Here is a 17,955-nt window from a genome sequence, read left to right as displayed (position 1 = left end):
CGCATGCACACAACAGGCCCCGTGTGTTAGACCAGCACACACCAGGGTTATGCACCCCAGGATTGTGCCCTAGTACTGCAAAATCCCCTGAGGGATGGGAAAAATAATATGGAACTATTAAACCTTACTATCAAGGGCCCCTGATGTCAAACTTTAGGGACACCCAAATTAATAGCCATGCCCTCAATCATGAGGCTTATTCTTGTGAAGCTTATGTATGGCGCCGAGAAGCTTAGACTACCTATAGGCATGCCTAGGAGTTACATCTGGAGGACCTCTGTTGTTGCTCAGATGTGGCCTCAGTCTCTCTAAGCCCAACTCCACAAGTGAAATCATTGCCCTCCCCACTATGTGGGACATGACATCCAGGGATGAAAGTTTCGCTGGCGGCATGGGAGATGATTCCCACAGATGAATCCAGACCTGGTACCGTGGGATCAATAATTCCATCCTAACCAAAAGGGGGAAAAGAATTATAACTAATAAAGTATCAGTGGCAGAGAGAGTTCAAATAGAGTCAAGAGGCTACCCTGGAGGTTGTTCTTACACAAGCTTCAGTTAGACCTTGCTACCTATCTTACCCTGACAACCCCCAATCCTAAAGAACACCTAAGGCAATATATAAGATTCCACAAGGGTTCCATGCACTAGAGTAACTTTCCAGAACCCACAACCTCCAGCTGGTTCCCCAATCCAGAAAAGTCCTGAAACCTAGCCCAGCCTCTCCAGAACATTAGATAGTTCCATCTCCCTACCCCATATTAATGACAGACCTTTCCAATATCAAAAATGTAGAATGGTCATAGCCCAAACACCCCTAAAGAGAGGGATGCAAAGATCAAAGGTGATGGTGGAGTTATATAGACAAGACAGGATGTAACAAATGTATATGAATGCTGAATCATTAAATTGATATCTCTCTTAGTCTCAAGTATTTAAGAGCAGCTAGGATTAAAAACCTAAAATTGTGAAATTGCAACCCATGTCAATTCTACAGCTAACTGTGCTGCTGTGCTTTGAAATTTATTTATGTATATGTATATATGTTATTTTTCACAAAAAAAAGAAGGAAAAAAAATTGATTGTGATGATAAAAATATATTTAAGCCTTCTAGCCTCCTATATTCTGGAGCAGCTAAAAGGAAAAATCTGAGAGAGGATCATATGGTAGCACATGACAAACTCTGGGATCTGTCCTGTAACTTGCTGAGGAGTGCTCTGAAACACTATTACTTTTTTATTTCTTTGCTTTGCATATACATTAAACTATACTATTAAAAAAGTTAAAAAAAGCAATATGCAAATCTATGTTGATAAGACTAATGAATATTTGTACTATTACTACAGAAACTAGTAACTGCTACTTAGAATAAATTTTCCAGCATTACACCCAGATTCAAAAAGTGCTGTGTCTCGATAATTTTGGCAAAAGTAAATATGATGTGCTGTGAAAAAAATAAGTTAAATGATTTTAAAGTAGCTTTAGTAATGAGGAAGTCATATTAAAGAAAGATGTGAAGAGTCTGAATAAAATTATTTTACAAAAAAATTAATAAAAACTAAGATATTGTTCAAGATGGCAATCAAAATAGCAAAATATCTTATAATAAACTAATCATAAAATGTGAAAATTAAAAGAAAATTATAAAATGTTATCAGACTTCACTGAAAAACAAACACAGTTATGAATAAATGGGAAGTCCAATCTGTTCTGGATGGGAAAACTCGATATTGTTAACAACCAATTTTCCCCAAATTACCTAAATTAATTTTAGAAAACGACAAAAATTTAATTTTAATACAGAGAAAACTTTGATAAAAGGAAGGCAGTTTTGCTAGAAACATGGGGTGGGAAAAGTATGAGAGTTGCCCTCAAAATAAAGTCTAAAAACAATATTTTAGTAATGGCATGCAAAGGGACAAACATACACATAAATATCAATGGAACCAAACAACAAATCCAGAAACAAACCCATGGATATTATGTAGAAATTTGTGACCAGAGACATTTCATACTAGATATGTTATTCAATAAATGGTCTTGGGATAATAAATTATATACTTGGAAAAAATAAAAAATTAGTTTCTATACCTACAAATGAAATCTCAAAGTATTTAGGAATAAAAAAATAAAAATATCTAACGGGGAAAAGGTCCAAAAAAATAACCATCAGAGAAAAAGATAGGCACAAATATCATACTTTTTTGAGAGAGACCTGACGTTTTCATCTCGATTTTGTTTTGTTTGAATTTTAAAATAAAAGACTTTCCTTAAAATAATATCAAAGACATAATACATTAAAAGGATGAATGATTATAACACTTGTATACAAAATTTAAAATTTCTATAAAGCAAAAAAAAAAACCCACAAAGGTGAATGAATTAGATATTTAAAATGTTCGAAGTACATACAAATATTTGTGAGAAAGGATTAATATCCTTAAAATAGAAAGACTTCATTCAAAATTAATAAAAAACATCTTAAAAATGATGAGTAAAGGGCACAAGAAGGTAATTTCCAAAGAAGGAAAATAAATTAATTATTAACATAAGAAAAGAAAAAGTATTAACATAAGAAAAAGATATTGCATTCTTTTAAATACAACAGAAACAGACATCATCACTTTTCATTCATCAAATTACTGAATATTTAAAACATTGATAATGCCAGATTTTGACAAGGTTAGGGACAAAAGACTCTTACAGCTGGTGACAGTTTAAATGTTTCAAAATTTCTGTAGGGTGAATTATAGCTAAACAATCTCCAAAACTGACCTACACTTTGACCACCAGCAATTCTTTGAAAAATTTATACTAAGGAAATTATCAAACAAGAATTCAATGACATATGGTTAAAAGAAAAAAATCAATGGAGCACTGCAGAGAATGAAAAAAATTGGAAGTATAAAATACACAAGTGGCTGAATAAATTCTGGCAAAACCGTAAAATAGATTAAAATTCACCCATTTTAAAGAGAGAGAGCCAAATATATTGACATGAAACTATAGCCATGAAAATATAATTTTAGGAATTAATTTTAAAATAAAAATTAGTAAATATGTAGTAAATAACTTTTAAAGTAAATTTTAAAAAGCAGATTATGAGAGAATATAATATAATTCCATTTTTACAGTTTATATATGTATAAATATATACATATATACATATATACGTGCATATTTAATTTGCAAGGGAAAAATGTTTTGAAAGATATGACAAACTGTTAACAGCAATTATTTCTGGAGGCTAGGAATATGGAGCTTTATTCCCTACTTTATTTAAATTAACATTATTTATATTTTTACCAAGGAATTATTTTATAATTTGAAAAAATTCATTTCAAAATCAAATATGATTACTCAACAGAAAACAAAGTAAAAATTTTAAAGAAGAAATGTTACAATATAACCAAACAACAGTATATAATTATTAATGCAATATCTAGTTTAAAAGAATATTCTCTAACAAGACCATAACTAAGGACATAATCCCAATGAAAATAATAAAAAAAGATTTACCTAAATTATATATAATTATAAATACAATATTTGGTTTAAAAGAATATGATTTTAGCTTACAAAGCTATTACAAATGACAGCTTCCCAATAGAAATAATATGAAACTTGGGCTCTTATAAATCTTTAAAAGAAGAAAACAGGGTTATTAATAACCATATGGTACGTATCCTTGATTGTGACATTTTCAGAAGACATTAACAAGTTTAGCCCAGCAATATGTTCATCAATTATTAAATTACAAGCATCTAAATGTAAGAAAAATAGATATAAACTATTAGAAAAAAAAAGACATAGAATTCTGCTTCCAAGGAGTAGATATAATTTTCCCAAACCTTCCTGCTAACTATAAACAAAAACCCTGAACATTATATATAATGCAAACATAAGGAGACTGAGAGATGGAGAAAGAAAGAAAAGTGGCTAGGGACTAAGGTCCAAAGGACAATACAGCAATGACTCTCTTGGGTTTTCTTTTTACCTCATGAATGTTAGACTTGGAGTTGAAGAAGCCAGTAACCTGGGAATACCTAACAGGTACAAGCAAAAGGAGTCCAAACAAAAGACTACGCTCTCTAGCAAAATACTAGAAAAGAGGCAGCCTAGCAATAGAAAAGTTTTATGCAATAACTGCTCTGCCCTAGACAAACACTCAGAAAGAATCTATGATCTCACTCCCAATCACCCCAGCAAAGGTTGAGTGAGGAGCCTAGATGTCCACCTTCACCAGGCTATAACAAGGGTTGTATCAAAAGGTTGAGCAGGGAGCCAGGTTCCACCCAGACTGGGCAGTAAAAGAACCCCTCCTCTTGCTCTATCAGGGGACACCACATGGGGAGAATGAACTTCTACCCCACCCAGAAGTAATGGGGCAAAATTCCCCTCCCTGTTGTGGTGGTGTCAAAAGAAGCCTACTCAGATCTTTCATAATCACCAGAGGTAAAGAGGTCACTTTCCCCACAACAAAGTGTCAGTGGAAGCCATAAGAGGAGCAGTTAAGAAGCAATGCTACTGCTTTGGGGAAGGGAGATGTCAGTAGAGGTTTAGTGAGGAGCCAGAAGTGTCAACCCTATCTGGCAGTAATGAGTAATCCTCACATGAGAATGAATGGATACTAAACAGAGAATATGGACTTCTACCACCACTGGATTTTAATGAGGTATATCCCCCTTCCTTTTTGCTACAGAGAAAACCAGCTCAAATAGAGAAGTTCAGTAAAATTCAGAGTCTTATAAAATAATAACCAAAATGTCCAGGTTCAATTGAAAATCATTCATCTCACCGAAACCCAGAAAGATCTCAAAGTGCATGAAAAAAGACAATAAATAGATGTGACTTTGAGATGATGGAGATGTTAGAATTACCTGAACAATATTTTAAAGTTGCTATCATAAGAATACTTCAACGAAGGATTATGATCCACACTTGAAACAAATGAAAAAAACAAAGTTTCAGTAAAGAAATTTTGTGGTTTCACAAAAAACAGATGGAAACTTTATAACAAAACAAAAGAATAACCAAAATTAAAAACTCAGTGGATAGGCTCAATAACAGAATGGAAGAGACAAAGAAAAGAATCACTGAGTGTATAGATAGAACAATAGAAATTACCTAATTTGAACAATAGAAGAAAATAGGGGGAAAAAATGAATAGAGCCTCAGGAAGTTGCTCGACTAAAAGAAAAGATCCAATATTCATGTCACTAGAACTCCAGAGGTGAGGAGAAAGGCTGATGATGTACTCGGAGAAATATGGATGAAATGTCCAAATCTGGCAAAAGATATAAACCTGTAGTAATCCTCAAAAAAACTGAGCAAACTGCAAAAAAGGTAAACCCATAGAAATACAAACCAAGACATAGCATAATTAACTATCTGATAATTAAAGACAAAAAATATTGAAAGCAGTGAGACAGAAATGATACATCACCTAAAGGGGAATTTCTTTTAAGTACAGTGTATTTATCAACAGAAACCATAAAGGCCAAAAGGAAGTGGCATACTTTTCAAATGCTAAAAGAAAAGAAACATCATTGCAAAATCCTGCATTTGGTGAAAATATTCTGCAGAAATGAAGGGACAACTACACTCCATGATAAAGGAAAACCAAGAAAATTTATAACTAGCTTATAACCCTAAAAGAATGGCTAAAGGAAGTTCTCTAGACAGAAGGGAAATAATAAAAGAAAGAACCTTGAGAGATCAAGAAGGAATAAAGAACAATAAAAAGAAAAAATTGGTAAAATGCAAAAGATGTTTTTCTCCTCGAGTTTTCTAAACAATGCTTGATGGTTAAAGCAAAAATTACAACACTATCTGATGTGATTCTAAATGTACATGGAGAAAATAACACAAGGGAGAGTAAAAGAATGTTAAAGAGAGATAAGGTTTCTATGTATCACTCAAACTGGTAAAATTCAACTAATTAATAGGAAAGCAAGGAAGAAAAAATAGAACACAAGAAAACAAAAATAACTAGATGGCAAACTTAAGTTGTAGCATCTAAATAATACATTAAGTGTTCTAACATTTCTATAATTATATTATGTATAAATGGTCTAAATATGCCAAATAAAAGACAAATTCCTAAAGGGGATTAAAATATATGACCAAACTATATACTGTTGTCAAAAAAGTCACTTGAAATAAAACAATATAGGTAGATAGGATTTTATATTTAAATCTAAATAACAGTTCAGTATTCTTATAAACTCATCACATATCACTAACATCTTTTTTGTAAAAGAAACAGATGCATACACCACTTTTCCTTCAAATAAATACCTTATTTACTGAAAGAACATTTCTTGGCTGTTTGGTTATATAAGAGAAATTTATAGCATATTTTTTTTCCTCTTACAAACATAAATCCTAACATATAGTCAAAAATATTTTTGTCAGCCTGTAAAATCTAGTAATAGTCATTTATAACACTTTTTTCATATAAATATTGTGAAGTAAAAAGCAGACTGAACCCATGTGTTTATCTCCACACACTACTAAAACCTTACCAAAAAGAAATTTAAGGGGGGGAAAGCTTCAAATATACAAGGAATGGAAAAACGAATGAAGATAATGTGAAGTGCACTAGCAATACAATTTTCGAAAACAGAAAACAAGTGGACAAATAATAACTAACTGAACAGAGGAATATGAACCCTGTGATAGCCAAGACATCACAAACCAACTAATCCCTGCCAAAGCAACCTAATTTATGCCATAGAAGCATCAGAAGAACTTATAATAGTAGGTACCTGGTATCTCTGAAAGCCATATTGAGGCTAAAAATGGAACTGGCTGAGGTTATCTATAAGGAACATACAGAAGCCCAAATCCCCTCCTCATGCTTGCAGAAAACATCAAATTTACAGGTAAGTCTGAAAAAAGAAACCTCCAACCCCTCTCCTTGTTCTGTAACCAACATACTGGTGATTGCCCTGCAAAAAGAAGAACCTATAGGCATTTGATTTCTTTAGAAGAATACCTGGGAGTTCCCCAACAAAAATTTCTGATCACACTACATACACACTATGAGGTCAAATCCTATGCATGTACAAACAAAGCTTCTAAATGGCTTTGAAGTCCCTCACACAAGAATATAAAATCAGCAGAACATCACAAGATAGTTGAAGAAATGTGCTAACGTGCATTGGGTCCAAATTGACCAGAAAAATAAACAAAGGAAGCAGTGAAAAAACAAGAACAAATTTAAAGAACAAATTTTATCCCAAGAGAGATAAGCAAAAATTCTGTGATCATGAAGCAAGGACAGGAAAAGAAAGAAAGAAAGAAAGACCGGGAGGGGATCCCTAGAGAGTAAAATTATGAAAACCAAAATTAAAAATCCAGTAGAAGTAGAAGGCTTGGAAGCTAAAATTGAAAAAATTTCCCAGAAAGTAGGACAAAAGATAAGAGACAAAAATAAAGGAGAAAAATAATTTCTAAAAAGATACAAGATATCAGAGCACAAAGCCAACATCTAATTAACAGAAATTAGAAAAGCAAAAATATAGTAGAAATTATTGTACATGTTTTCAAAAATTTTCCAAAACTGAAGCACATGAATTTTCCAGATTGAAAGAACATAAAAAGCACCAAGTACAATGAACAAAAAAAGGACTCAGCTCAGGGGAGCATCATTGTTATAATCATAATATGGGAATTAAGAAGATTTTAAGTTTTCTTCCAAAGAGAAAACACATACTACAAATTGCAACAGATTTAATAATGAGTACTCACTCTAGACTACAGGAAGACTGAAGGTTCCAAGTGGAGCATCTTGAATAAAAAAAAATAAATGTAACTGCCAGATTATCAGATTTGTTCAACTGATACAGGAACTCTAAAATAAGTACCACTGGAAAGATTTTAAGAAAGAATTAGAGACGGGGACTATGAAAATTTAGAACTCTCATACTGTTTGCCTCCCTGCCATACACACATTTCTCTTTCCTCCACTTGCCCTATATTACAACTTTCAGCTACATTAATATTCACTGTTTACATTATTTTGAATATATTAAAATTAGAACCATAGTATATACTTCCTAAGAAATCATTTTCTTTTCTATACAATTTGGCTTCCTGGAGCTAAGGATTTCTCACTTTACGACTTGACCAGATTCATACATTACTTTGATAAATACAAAAATTCAATTTAAAAAATAAGTAGTACATGTTTTAAAATATGTCTTCTCTATGCATAAATATATACCTATGATTTGTTATAAAATAGAAGTATAAAACACACTTACAAACTTTCAGTTTTGTCTCTCATTACTTTAGATTTAATTATTATCAGGCATTAGTCTTCATAATGACTTCTAGTTGCTTCATAACATTCCACTATAAAAATATATGACAACTTATTTACATACTGTTCTAGTTTGGACACAGCTGGAATGCAACAAAAGAGAAATGGAACAGCTTTTAAAAGGGGAATTTATTAAGTTGTAAGTTTACAGGTCTAAGGCCATGAAAATGGCTAAATTAAGGCAAACCTATAAAAATGTCCAAATTAAGATGCCCAGGGAAAGTTCCTTGGTTCAAGAAGGCCAATGATGTTCAGGGATTTCTCTCTCAGCTGAAAAGGCACATGGCAACATCTGCTAGATTTCTCTCCAGGCTTCTTCAATAGCTTCCCCAGGGCTCTATCCATTCTGTTGACTCTGGTGGTTCTGGTGGCTCTAAAGTTTTTTCCAAAATAATTCCTCTTAAAAGGCTCCAGTAAGCAAACCAAGCTTGAATGTGTGGAGACTCATCTCCATGGAAACCAACTAATCAAAAGCTACCATCTGCAACTGGGTGCGTAATAACTCCATGGAAACAATCAAAAATGATTATACCCACATATTCCAGGATATACTAAGCAGGTAATCAAAAGTATTGGAAAAGTCCCTTGAGGGATGGGGGGTAAAATATGGAACAATTAAACTTTACCACAGGGTAAACTCCTGATACTCTGCAAAACATTAGGGATACCCAAATCAATAGGCCAAGCCCTTGATCTTGAGGCTTACTCTTGTGAAGCTCATGTAGGTAGCAGAGAAGCTTAGCCTACCCATAGGTATGCCTAACAGTTACTTGTGGAAGACCTCTTTTGTTGCTCAGATGTGGCCTCACTCTCTCTTAGGGCAACTCTGCAAGTGAAATCATTGCCCTTCCCACCACATGGGACATGATATCCAGGGGTGAAAGTCTCCCTGGCAGCATGGGAGACGACTCCCAGGGATGAGTCTGGCCCTGGCACTGTGGGATCAACAATGCCATCCTGACCAAAAAGTGAAAAAGAGGTATAACAAATAGGATATCAGTGGCTGAGAGAGTTCAAATAGAGTTAAGAGGCTACTCTGGAGGACATTCTTATGCAAGCTTCAGTTAGTTATCACTACCGATCATAATTTGCCAAACCTGCACCAAAACCATTCCAGCCAATCCTAAAGAACACCTAGGGCAATATATAAGATTCTACTAAAGTTCCATGCACTAGGGTAACTTTCCAGAAACCTACAACCTCCACATGGATTCCTAGACCAGATAAGCCTGAAATGCAGACAGCCTCTCCAGAACAGCAGCTAGTTCCATCCAACATGAAAAAGTTAGAATACACATAGCCCAAATACCCCTAAAGAGTGGGATAAAGATCAAAGGTGATAGTGGAGTTATACAGAGAAGGTTGATTTTAACAAATGAGTAGGATTGTTGAATCATTATATTGATATTTCTTTTGGTCTCCAGTATCTTACAGCAACTAGAAGTAAAAACCTAAAATGGTAGAATTCTAACCCATACCAAAGTCTGAAATCTAATTATTGTGCTGTGCTTTGAAATCTATTGCTTCTTTGTATATATGTTATTTTTCAGGGAAAAAAACATCAACTCTGGTGATAAAAATACATATATTCCTTACAGCCTACAATATTCTGAAGTAGCTAGAAGAAAAAATCTGAGATGATGGTATGGTAGCCAATGACAAACTCTACAATCTGGCCTGTAACTACTTGTTGAAGAAAGTTTTTATAACTATTGCTTTTTCCATTCTTTGCTTTGTATATATGTTATATCACACAATAAAAAAAGTTAAAACATTAAATTTTTTTTTAAAAAAGACCAAAAAAGGATTCAACCCAGCAATATTGAATGAGAATTAAAGGACATAGCTTTTCTGGGGTACATAACTTCAACCTGGCACACCTACATTCTCTATGTTGGACATATGTTCTATAAAAATTTTCTATATTACTAAAAATACTCACTGAGTATACAAACCTTTCTTTATATTTCCAATTAGAGGTCCCTAGAAAGGATCTATATAAGTTAGTTGTCCTCTAAAATATCTGCAAATATATATTTGTACCTATAATGCATCATGTCCCTTTTTCCATACACTTATCAACAGTAATATATTTTTCAACCCTTCACCAATTAAAAGGGAGCAAATTTAATGTATCTGTTTTCATTTGAATTTTTCTACTTAGGTATGTTACATTGTCTTTTATGATTCTGTCCATTTTTCTATTCAGGTATTACTTGTATTTGTGGTTGTTTAATTTGGCAAACTTCTTCATAGACGACAGATATAAACCTCTCTGTTATGTGACAAGTATTTTTCAATTTTAATTCATGTTGCAATGTTATGTTTCCTTCCCTTGCACTTTTACGTAAAAAATCCTTCCTCAGCTCAAGCACAGGGGCAAAGTTTTCTACCCTCTCTCTCCTTTTAGAGAGTGGATTATAATTTATTAATGGTAATTATTTCAATGGGATCCTTTTGTTATACTTTTATAAAAGCATGAGAAGGCAATAGGGCCCTCAGAAATATAAACAGCTTTAAATCAAATAACTTTTTATATAACTATAAATATTTCAACATATATGCTTTCTTCCTTAAACACCTGTACTAAACAAGTAACAACAGAAGCAAAGTAAAAGTTTCAGGGATATGCTCATACAGCTTAACTTTGTGATATATTTGTACTCACTTGTGGTCATGATGTTAGGAGAGCAAGAAGGTATCCCATGATCTATTGCCCATCTGTAGGCTCCTTCTCCAACTAAAAAGCTAATAACAAAAATTCAGTCATATTCTCCTACATATTCAATATAATAACACCAGTAAATATTAAGAAAACTGCAAAAAAGCCTTGCATTTAAACATAAATCTATATTTACCCCCAAATAATTATCTGACTATATGCCAAAAAAAACTATTAAAATTTCCCCAAATGGAAATTTTACATTTGGAAATGTTATAATTTCATTTTCAATAATTAACAGGATTGGTAAAATTCAATATAACAAGACATAAAAAGAAATGACTTCCAAGCAAAAAATTTAAAATTTATCTTGGATCAACATGGTTCTCAAATTCTCACATTAATAGCCATTTAATTAGGTTAAGAGTCTAAGTTGAAGTGAATGTCTTCAGATTTGGTATTGTTGCCTAGTATAACAACTGGATCCACCCCAAATGAGTGGTTACATCTAGAGTTACCCAAACCCAATAATACATGATTACATTTCTAAGTCTTGATGAAACAAAAATATACACATAATCATCAGCATCAGTTTTTTACTTACTAAGTCTACAGAGTGTCCCCAAAATAAACTTTTTATACTTTAAATTGCAAGTTTTATCATAATAAAGTGAATAAGTAGGTACTATAAAAGGTTTACTTTCAAAGATTTCAAAGAGCATGCATGATAATTAACTACCCTCAACTAGTAATAGCAACCATTTGCCATAAACATCAATCATCTCATCTCTTTTCAGGGTGAACTTCTTAAAAGATCTTAGCCAGGTAGTAATGGATTCCTTGAACCTGTGCCTATGTGTTAGTTTTCCACTCCTTTATTTTTGTTTCTGTTCTTCTATTCACCGCAACAGTAAAAACTCAAAGTAATACATACTGAGGTCACAGATTCGTTAAAAAGAAAACCACTGTCAGACTGGCAAAATGAAATCTAAATAGACACACAGAAATAGATCCAAATGGTTCCAACAAGAAACAGAATGGCTAAGCCAATCACAGCTTACCAGTTAAAATAAGGGTGGGAGTGCACAGAACATTAAAACAGAAAGGAGAGAACCAACAAAGTAAACCAATTTTACCTCTTCAAATCACTATCTTTTTAAAATTATAGGGGGTTTCGAAAAGAGAAGGTTTTTTTCCTATTCTGGTACCAAATGAAGACCACCTCAAAGAAACTGCAAAGAAAAGCTGTCACATAAAGTTCACATGAAAGAATAACTGACACAGAAGCTTAGTTGCAGATGTGAATTTGAGCTATTCTAACAGTAATTTTAGCACTTTCATTCTTCTAGAAAAAGAATTTCATATAGAAATAACTTCACATCATGTGAAGATGTTAAAGATGTTTAAAGAGAGAAGGGCCAAGATGGCAGCTTAGTATGGTGTGGGATTTAGTTCATCCTTCAGAGCAGCTAGTAAATAGCCAGGAACAGTACAGAACAACTGCTAGGGCCACATCAGTGACCGGACACACAGCATACCCCAGTCTGGACAAGCTGGACTGGCTGCGAGACACCCAGAACCATGAGTTTCCAAAGCTGCAGCAGAAGGTGCTGCTGCCCACAGGCTACTTCCCAGAGGGGAAAAAAAACAGACTTTACCAGCAGCACTGGCTGGGCACAGCCTAGGTCCAATTGTAGAATTAATTAACAAATTCGGACTACTAAAAATAGGTCTTCAGCTCAGCTGAACCTCAAGTAAAAGCTGAGGTTACTGGTTTTTGTCCTGGAGCAGAGAGAGAACAGGACTGATGGAAAAGAAAAATAAATAAATAAATAAACACACACAAAAAACCACAGGTTTTTTGGACTGTATGGCACATAATATTTGAAAGGGTCTGGACCCTGAAGGAAAAGGAGGGGGCACATAGGACAGGGAGATATACAAAGCAACATGTCAACTTAAGCTCTTGATTGGCAAAACCAAGGAAAGTGGGTCCTGTTCTAAAGAGAATTTTTCTTTTACTTTTTTATGGCCATGTTTCTACGTCTTGACTACTCTTTGGATACTGCTGCAGGGCTTCTCAGGCTCCAACTGCCCCAGGTATAGGGAGAATTAAGCTTGTTTGAGAGTTTGTCTGGAGCCTGTGACTTCACCACGAGAGGGGTAGGGCCCAGTTCAGGTGGAATCCTCCCTCAAGGAATTCAGACCCCAGGGTCTGCAAAAGTGAAATGATTAAAGCCAGCCTTCAACCTCTCCTCTGTCTCAACCATGCCACCAGTAGGGAGAGTCCGCTGAAGTAAAAGGTAGCACATCATCACCTTATGCTGGTGGGACCTTCAGGCAGAAAAGCACCACATTCTGGGCAGAACAGGAAAAACGCAGAATCCAGAGGCTTCATAGGAAATCCTCTGAATATGCTGTGTCACACCCTCAGGGAAAACTGACAAAGGTGACATTTTCCTCCTGACAGGAGACCAGTTTGGACTGGGAAAATCCAGCTGCGGCCTATAATACCAAAGTAGACCCTCCTAAGGGGGGAATAAAAAAGGCATCATACAGGTAAAACAAGAAATAAGCAAACAAGAACTGAAAAATTCTGATCTGTTAAACAAAATATCAGCTAGACAGACTTCCTGGAAGATGGCGGCTTAGTAAGACGCGCGGATCTTAGTTTCTTCTCCAGGACACCTACTAGGGGAGTAGAAACGATACAGAAAGCGCCCAAAGCCACAACAGAGATAAATAAGACAGCGTACCCCATCCTGGAACGGCTGGCTGGCTGAGAGAAGCAGCTCGGGTGAGATCGCCGAGGCGCGCGGGCCTTACCGGGCGGGGTGGCAAGCGGCCGGAGTTACTCCCTTCCCCCCTTCCTGGGCCGGCTGGGAGAATTGGAGAGGTGGTCCCCTGAAACCAAGGCGACTGGCGCCCACACCACGCGCAGCCCCCGGACCAACTGAGAGAATTGGATCGGAAACCCCCAGGCCACGGAGAACGGTGACCCCGTGACTCCCGGGGAACGTGCACTCTCTCGGGCGGGCCGCTGCCGCTGGCGCCCTCCCGCCACGCTTGTTGCCCAGGGCCGACTAGGAAATTCGGACGGGATCTTTCCCTGGCTGCGGCGACCAGCAACCCTCCCTGCGTTCGGACCCCGGGCCGGCTCAAGCCGCTTCGGCTAGCGAACCCCCAGGACGGCGAGAGTTTTCCAAACTTTAAGGTCCCACAGCACATTTTACTGGTGGGACCCGCAGACAAACATGTGCCACGAGCGCCACCTACTGGGCAGGATAAGAAAAACAGAACCCAGAGATTTCACAGAAAAATATTACAACCTTGCTGGGTCCAACACCAAGAGAAATCTGAATAAATGCCCAGACGCCAGCAGCAGAAGATAACTGTCCACGCTCAAAAGATTGAGAATATGGCTCAGTCAAAGGAACAAACCAATAGCTCAAATGAGACACAAGAGCTGAGACAACTAATGCTGAATATACGAACAGAAATGGAAAACCTCTTCAAAAATGAAATCGATAAATTGAGGGAGGACATGAAGAGAACATGAGATGAACATAAAGAAGAAATAGAAAAACTGAAAAAACAAATCGCAGAACTTATGGAAGTGAAGGATAAAGTAGCAAACATAGAAAAAACAATGGATAGCTACAATGATAGATTTAAAGAGACAGAAGATAGAATTAGTGATTTGGAGGATGGAACATCTGAATTCCAAAAAGAAACAGAAACTATAGGGAAAAGAATGGAAAAATTTGAACAGGGTATCACGGAACTCAAGGACAATATGAACCGCACAAATATACGTGTTTTGGGTGTCCCAGAAGGAGAAGAGAAGGGAAAAGGAGGAGAAAAACTAATGGAAGAAATTATCACTGAAAATTTCCCAACTCTTATGAAAGACCTAAAATTACAGATCCAAGAAATGCAGCGCACCCCAAAGAGAATAGACCCAAATAGGCGTTCTCCAAGACATTTACTAGTTAGAATGTCAGAGGTCAAAGAGAAAGAGAGGATCTTGAAAGCAGCAAGAGAAAAACAATCCATCACATACAAGGGAAACCCAATAAGACTATGTGTAGATTTCTCAGCAGAAACCATGGAAGTTAGAAGACACTGGGATGATATATTTAAATTACTAAAAGAGAAAAACTGCCAACCAAGACTCCTATATCCAGCAAAACTGTCCTTCAAAAATGAGGGAGAAATTAAAACATTCTCAGACAAAAAGTCACTGAGAGAATTTGTGACTAAGAGACCAGCTCTGCAAGAAATACTAAAGGAAGCACTAGAGTCAGATATGAAAAGACAGAAGAGAGAGGTATGGAGTAAAGTGTAGAATGAAGGAAAATCAGATATGATATATATAATACAAAAGGCAAAATGGTAGAGGGCAGTATTACCCAAACAGTAACAACACTAAATGTTAATGGACTGAATTCCCCAATCAAAAGACATAGACTGGCAGAATGGATTAAAAAACAGGATCCTTCTATATGCTGTCTACAGGAAACACATCTTAGACCCAAAGATAAACATAGGTTGAAAGTGAAAGGTTGGGAAAAGATATTTCATGCAAATAACAACCAGAAAAGAGCAGGAGTGGCTATACTAACATCCAACAAATTAGACTTCAAATGTAAAACAGTTAAAAGAGACAAAGAAGGACACTATATACTAATAAAAGGAACAATTAAACAAGAAGACATAACAATCATAAATATTTACGCACCGAATCAGAATGCCCCAAAATACGTGAGGAATATACTGCAAACACTGAAAAGGGAAATAGACTCATATACCATAATAGTTGGAGACTTCAACTCACCACTCTCATCAAGGGACAGAACATCTAGACAGAGGATCAACAAAGAAATAGAGAATCTGAATATTACTATAAATGAACTAGACTTAATAGACATTTATAGGACATTACATCCCACAACAGCAGGATACACCTTTTTCTCAAGTGCTCATGGATCATTCTCAAAGATAGACCGTATGCTGGGTCACAAAGCAAGTCTTAACAAATTTAAAAAGATTGAAATCATACACAACACTTTCTTGGATCAAAAAGGAATGAAGTTGGAAATCAATAATAGGTGGAGTGCCAGAAAATTCACAAATACGTGGAGACTCAACAACACACTCCTAAACAACGAGTGGGTCAAAGAAGAAATTGCAAGAGAAATTAGCAAATACCTCGAGGCGAATGAAAATGAAAACACAACATATCAAAACTTATGGGACACAGCAAAGGCAGTGCTAAGAGGGAAATTTATTGCTCTAAATGCCTATATCAGAAAAGAAGAAAAGGCAAAAATTCAGGAATTAACTATCCATTTGGAAGAACTGGAGAAAGAACAGCAAGCTAACCCCAAAGCAAGCAAAAGGAAAGAAATAACAAAGATTAGAGCACAAATAAATGAAATTGAAAACATGAAAACAATAGAGAAAATCAATAAGGCCAGAAGTTGGTTCTATGAGAAAATCAATAAGATTGATGGGCCCTTAGCAAGATTGACAAAAAGAAGAAGAGAGAGGATGCAAATAAATAAGATCAGAAATGGAAGAGGAGACATAACTACTGACCTCACAGAAATAAAGGAGGTAATAACAGGATACTATGAACAACTTTACGCTAATAAATACAACAATTTAGAGGAAATGGACGGGTTCCTGGAAAGACATGAACAACCAACTTTGACTCAAGAAGACATAGATGACCTCAACAAACCAATCACAAGTAAAGAAATTGAATTAGTCATTCAAAAGCTTCCTAAAAAGAAAAGTCCAGGACCAAATGGCTTCACATGTGAATTCTACCAAACGTTCCAGAAAGAATTAGTACCAATTCTCTTCAAACTCTTCAAAAAAATCGAAGTGGAGGGAAAACTACCTAATTCATTCTATGAAGCCAACATCACCCTCATACCAAAACCAGGCAAAGATATTACAAAAAAAGAAAACTACAGACCAATCTCTCTAATGAATACAGATGCAAAAATCCTCAATAAAATTCTAGCAAATCGTATCCAACAACACATTAAAAGAATTATACATCATGACCAAGTAGGATTCATCCCAGGTATGCAAGGATGGTTCAACATAAGAAAATCAATTAATGTAATACACCATATCAACAAATCAAAGCAGAAAAATCACATGATCATCTCAATTGATGCAGAGAAGGCATTCGACAAGATTCAACATCCTTTCCTGTTGAAAACACTTCAAAAGATAGGAATACAAGGGAACTTCCTTAAAATGATAGAGGGAATATATGAAAAACCCACAGCTAATATCATCCTCAATGGGGAAAAATTGAAAACTTTCCCCCTAAGATCAGGAACAAGACAAGGATGTCCACTATCACCACTATTATTCAACATTGTGTTGGAGGTTCTAGCCAGAGCAATTAGACAAGAAAAAGAAATACAGGGCATCAAAATTGGAAAGGAAGAAGTAAAACTATCACTGTTTGCAGACGATATGATACTATACATCGAAAACCCGGAAAAATCCACAACAAAACTACTAGAGCTAATAAATGAGTACAGCAAAGTAGCAGGTTACAAGATCAACATTCAAAAATCTGTAGCATTTCTATACACTAGTAATGAACAAGCTGAGGGGGAAATCAAGAAACGAATCCCATTTACAATTGCAACTAAAGGAATAAAATACCTAGGAATAAATTTAACTAAAGAGACAAAAAACCTATATAAAGAAAACTACAAAAAACTGCTAAAAGAAATCACAGAAGACCTAAATAGATGGAAGGGCATACCGTGTTCATGGATTGGAAGACTAAATATAGTTAAGATGTCAATCCTACCTAAATTGATTTACAGATTCAATGCAATACCAATCAAAATCCCAACAACTTATTTTTCAGAAATAGAAAAACCAATAAGCAAATTTATCTGGAAGGGCAGGGTGCCCCGAATTGCT

The 17,955-nt window shown here is 35.4% G+C and overlaps 1 protein-coding gene across 8 annotated transcripts in view; it reads right to left on the bottom strand.

Moving 5' to 3' along the window:
• Positions 1-17,955, bottom strand: part of TASP1 (taspase 1) — a 490,143-nt gene that overhangs the window by 365,565 nt on the left and 106,623 nt on the right. For all 8 annotated transcript variants that reach the window (XR_013157441.1, XR_013157446.1, XM_077115178.1 and 5 more), the window contains exon 7: positions 10,999-11,078. Coding sequence is in view for 6 of the 8 variants with exons in the window: in XM_077115178.1 (XP_076971293.1) it covers positions 10,999-11,078 (80 nt within the window). In the remaining 2 variants the exon portion in view is untranslated. The remainder of the gene's footprint in view (positions 1-10,998; positions 11,079-17,955) is intronic.

The sequence above is a fragment of the Tamandua tetradactyla genome, chromosome 1 (genome assembly GCF_023851605.1).
Source record: "Tamandua tetradactyla isolate mTamTet1 chromosome 1, mTamTet1.pri, whole genome shotgun sequence".
Classification (NCBI taxonomy): domain Eukaryota; kingdom Metazoa; phylum Chordata; class Mammalia; order Pilosa; family Myrmecophagidae; genus Tamandua; species Tamandua tetradactyla.
The sequence above is the reverse complement of the archived record's forward strand: the minus strand, read 5'-3'. Positions and strand labels throughout refer to the sequence as shown.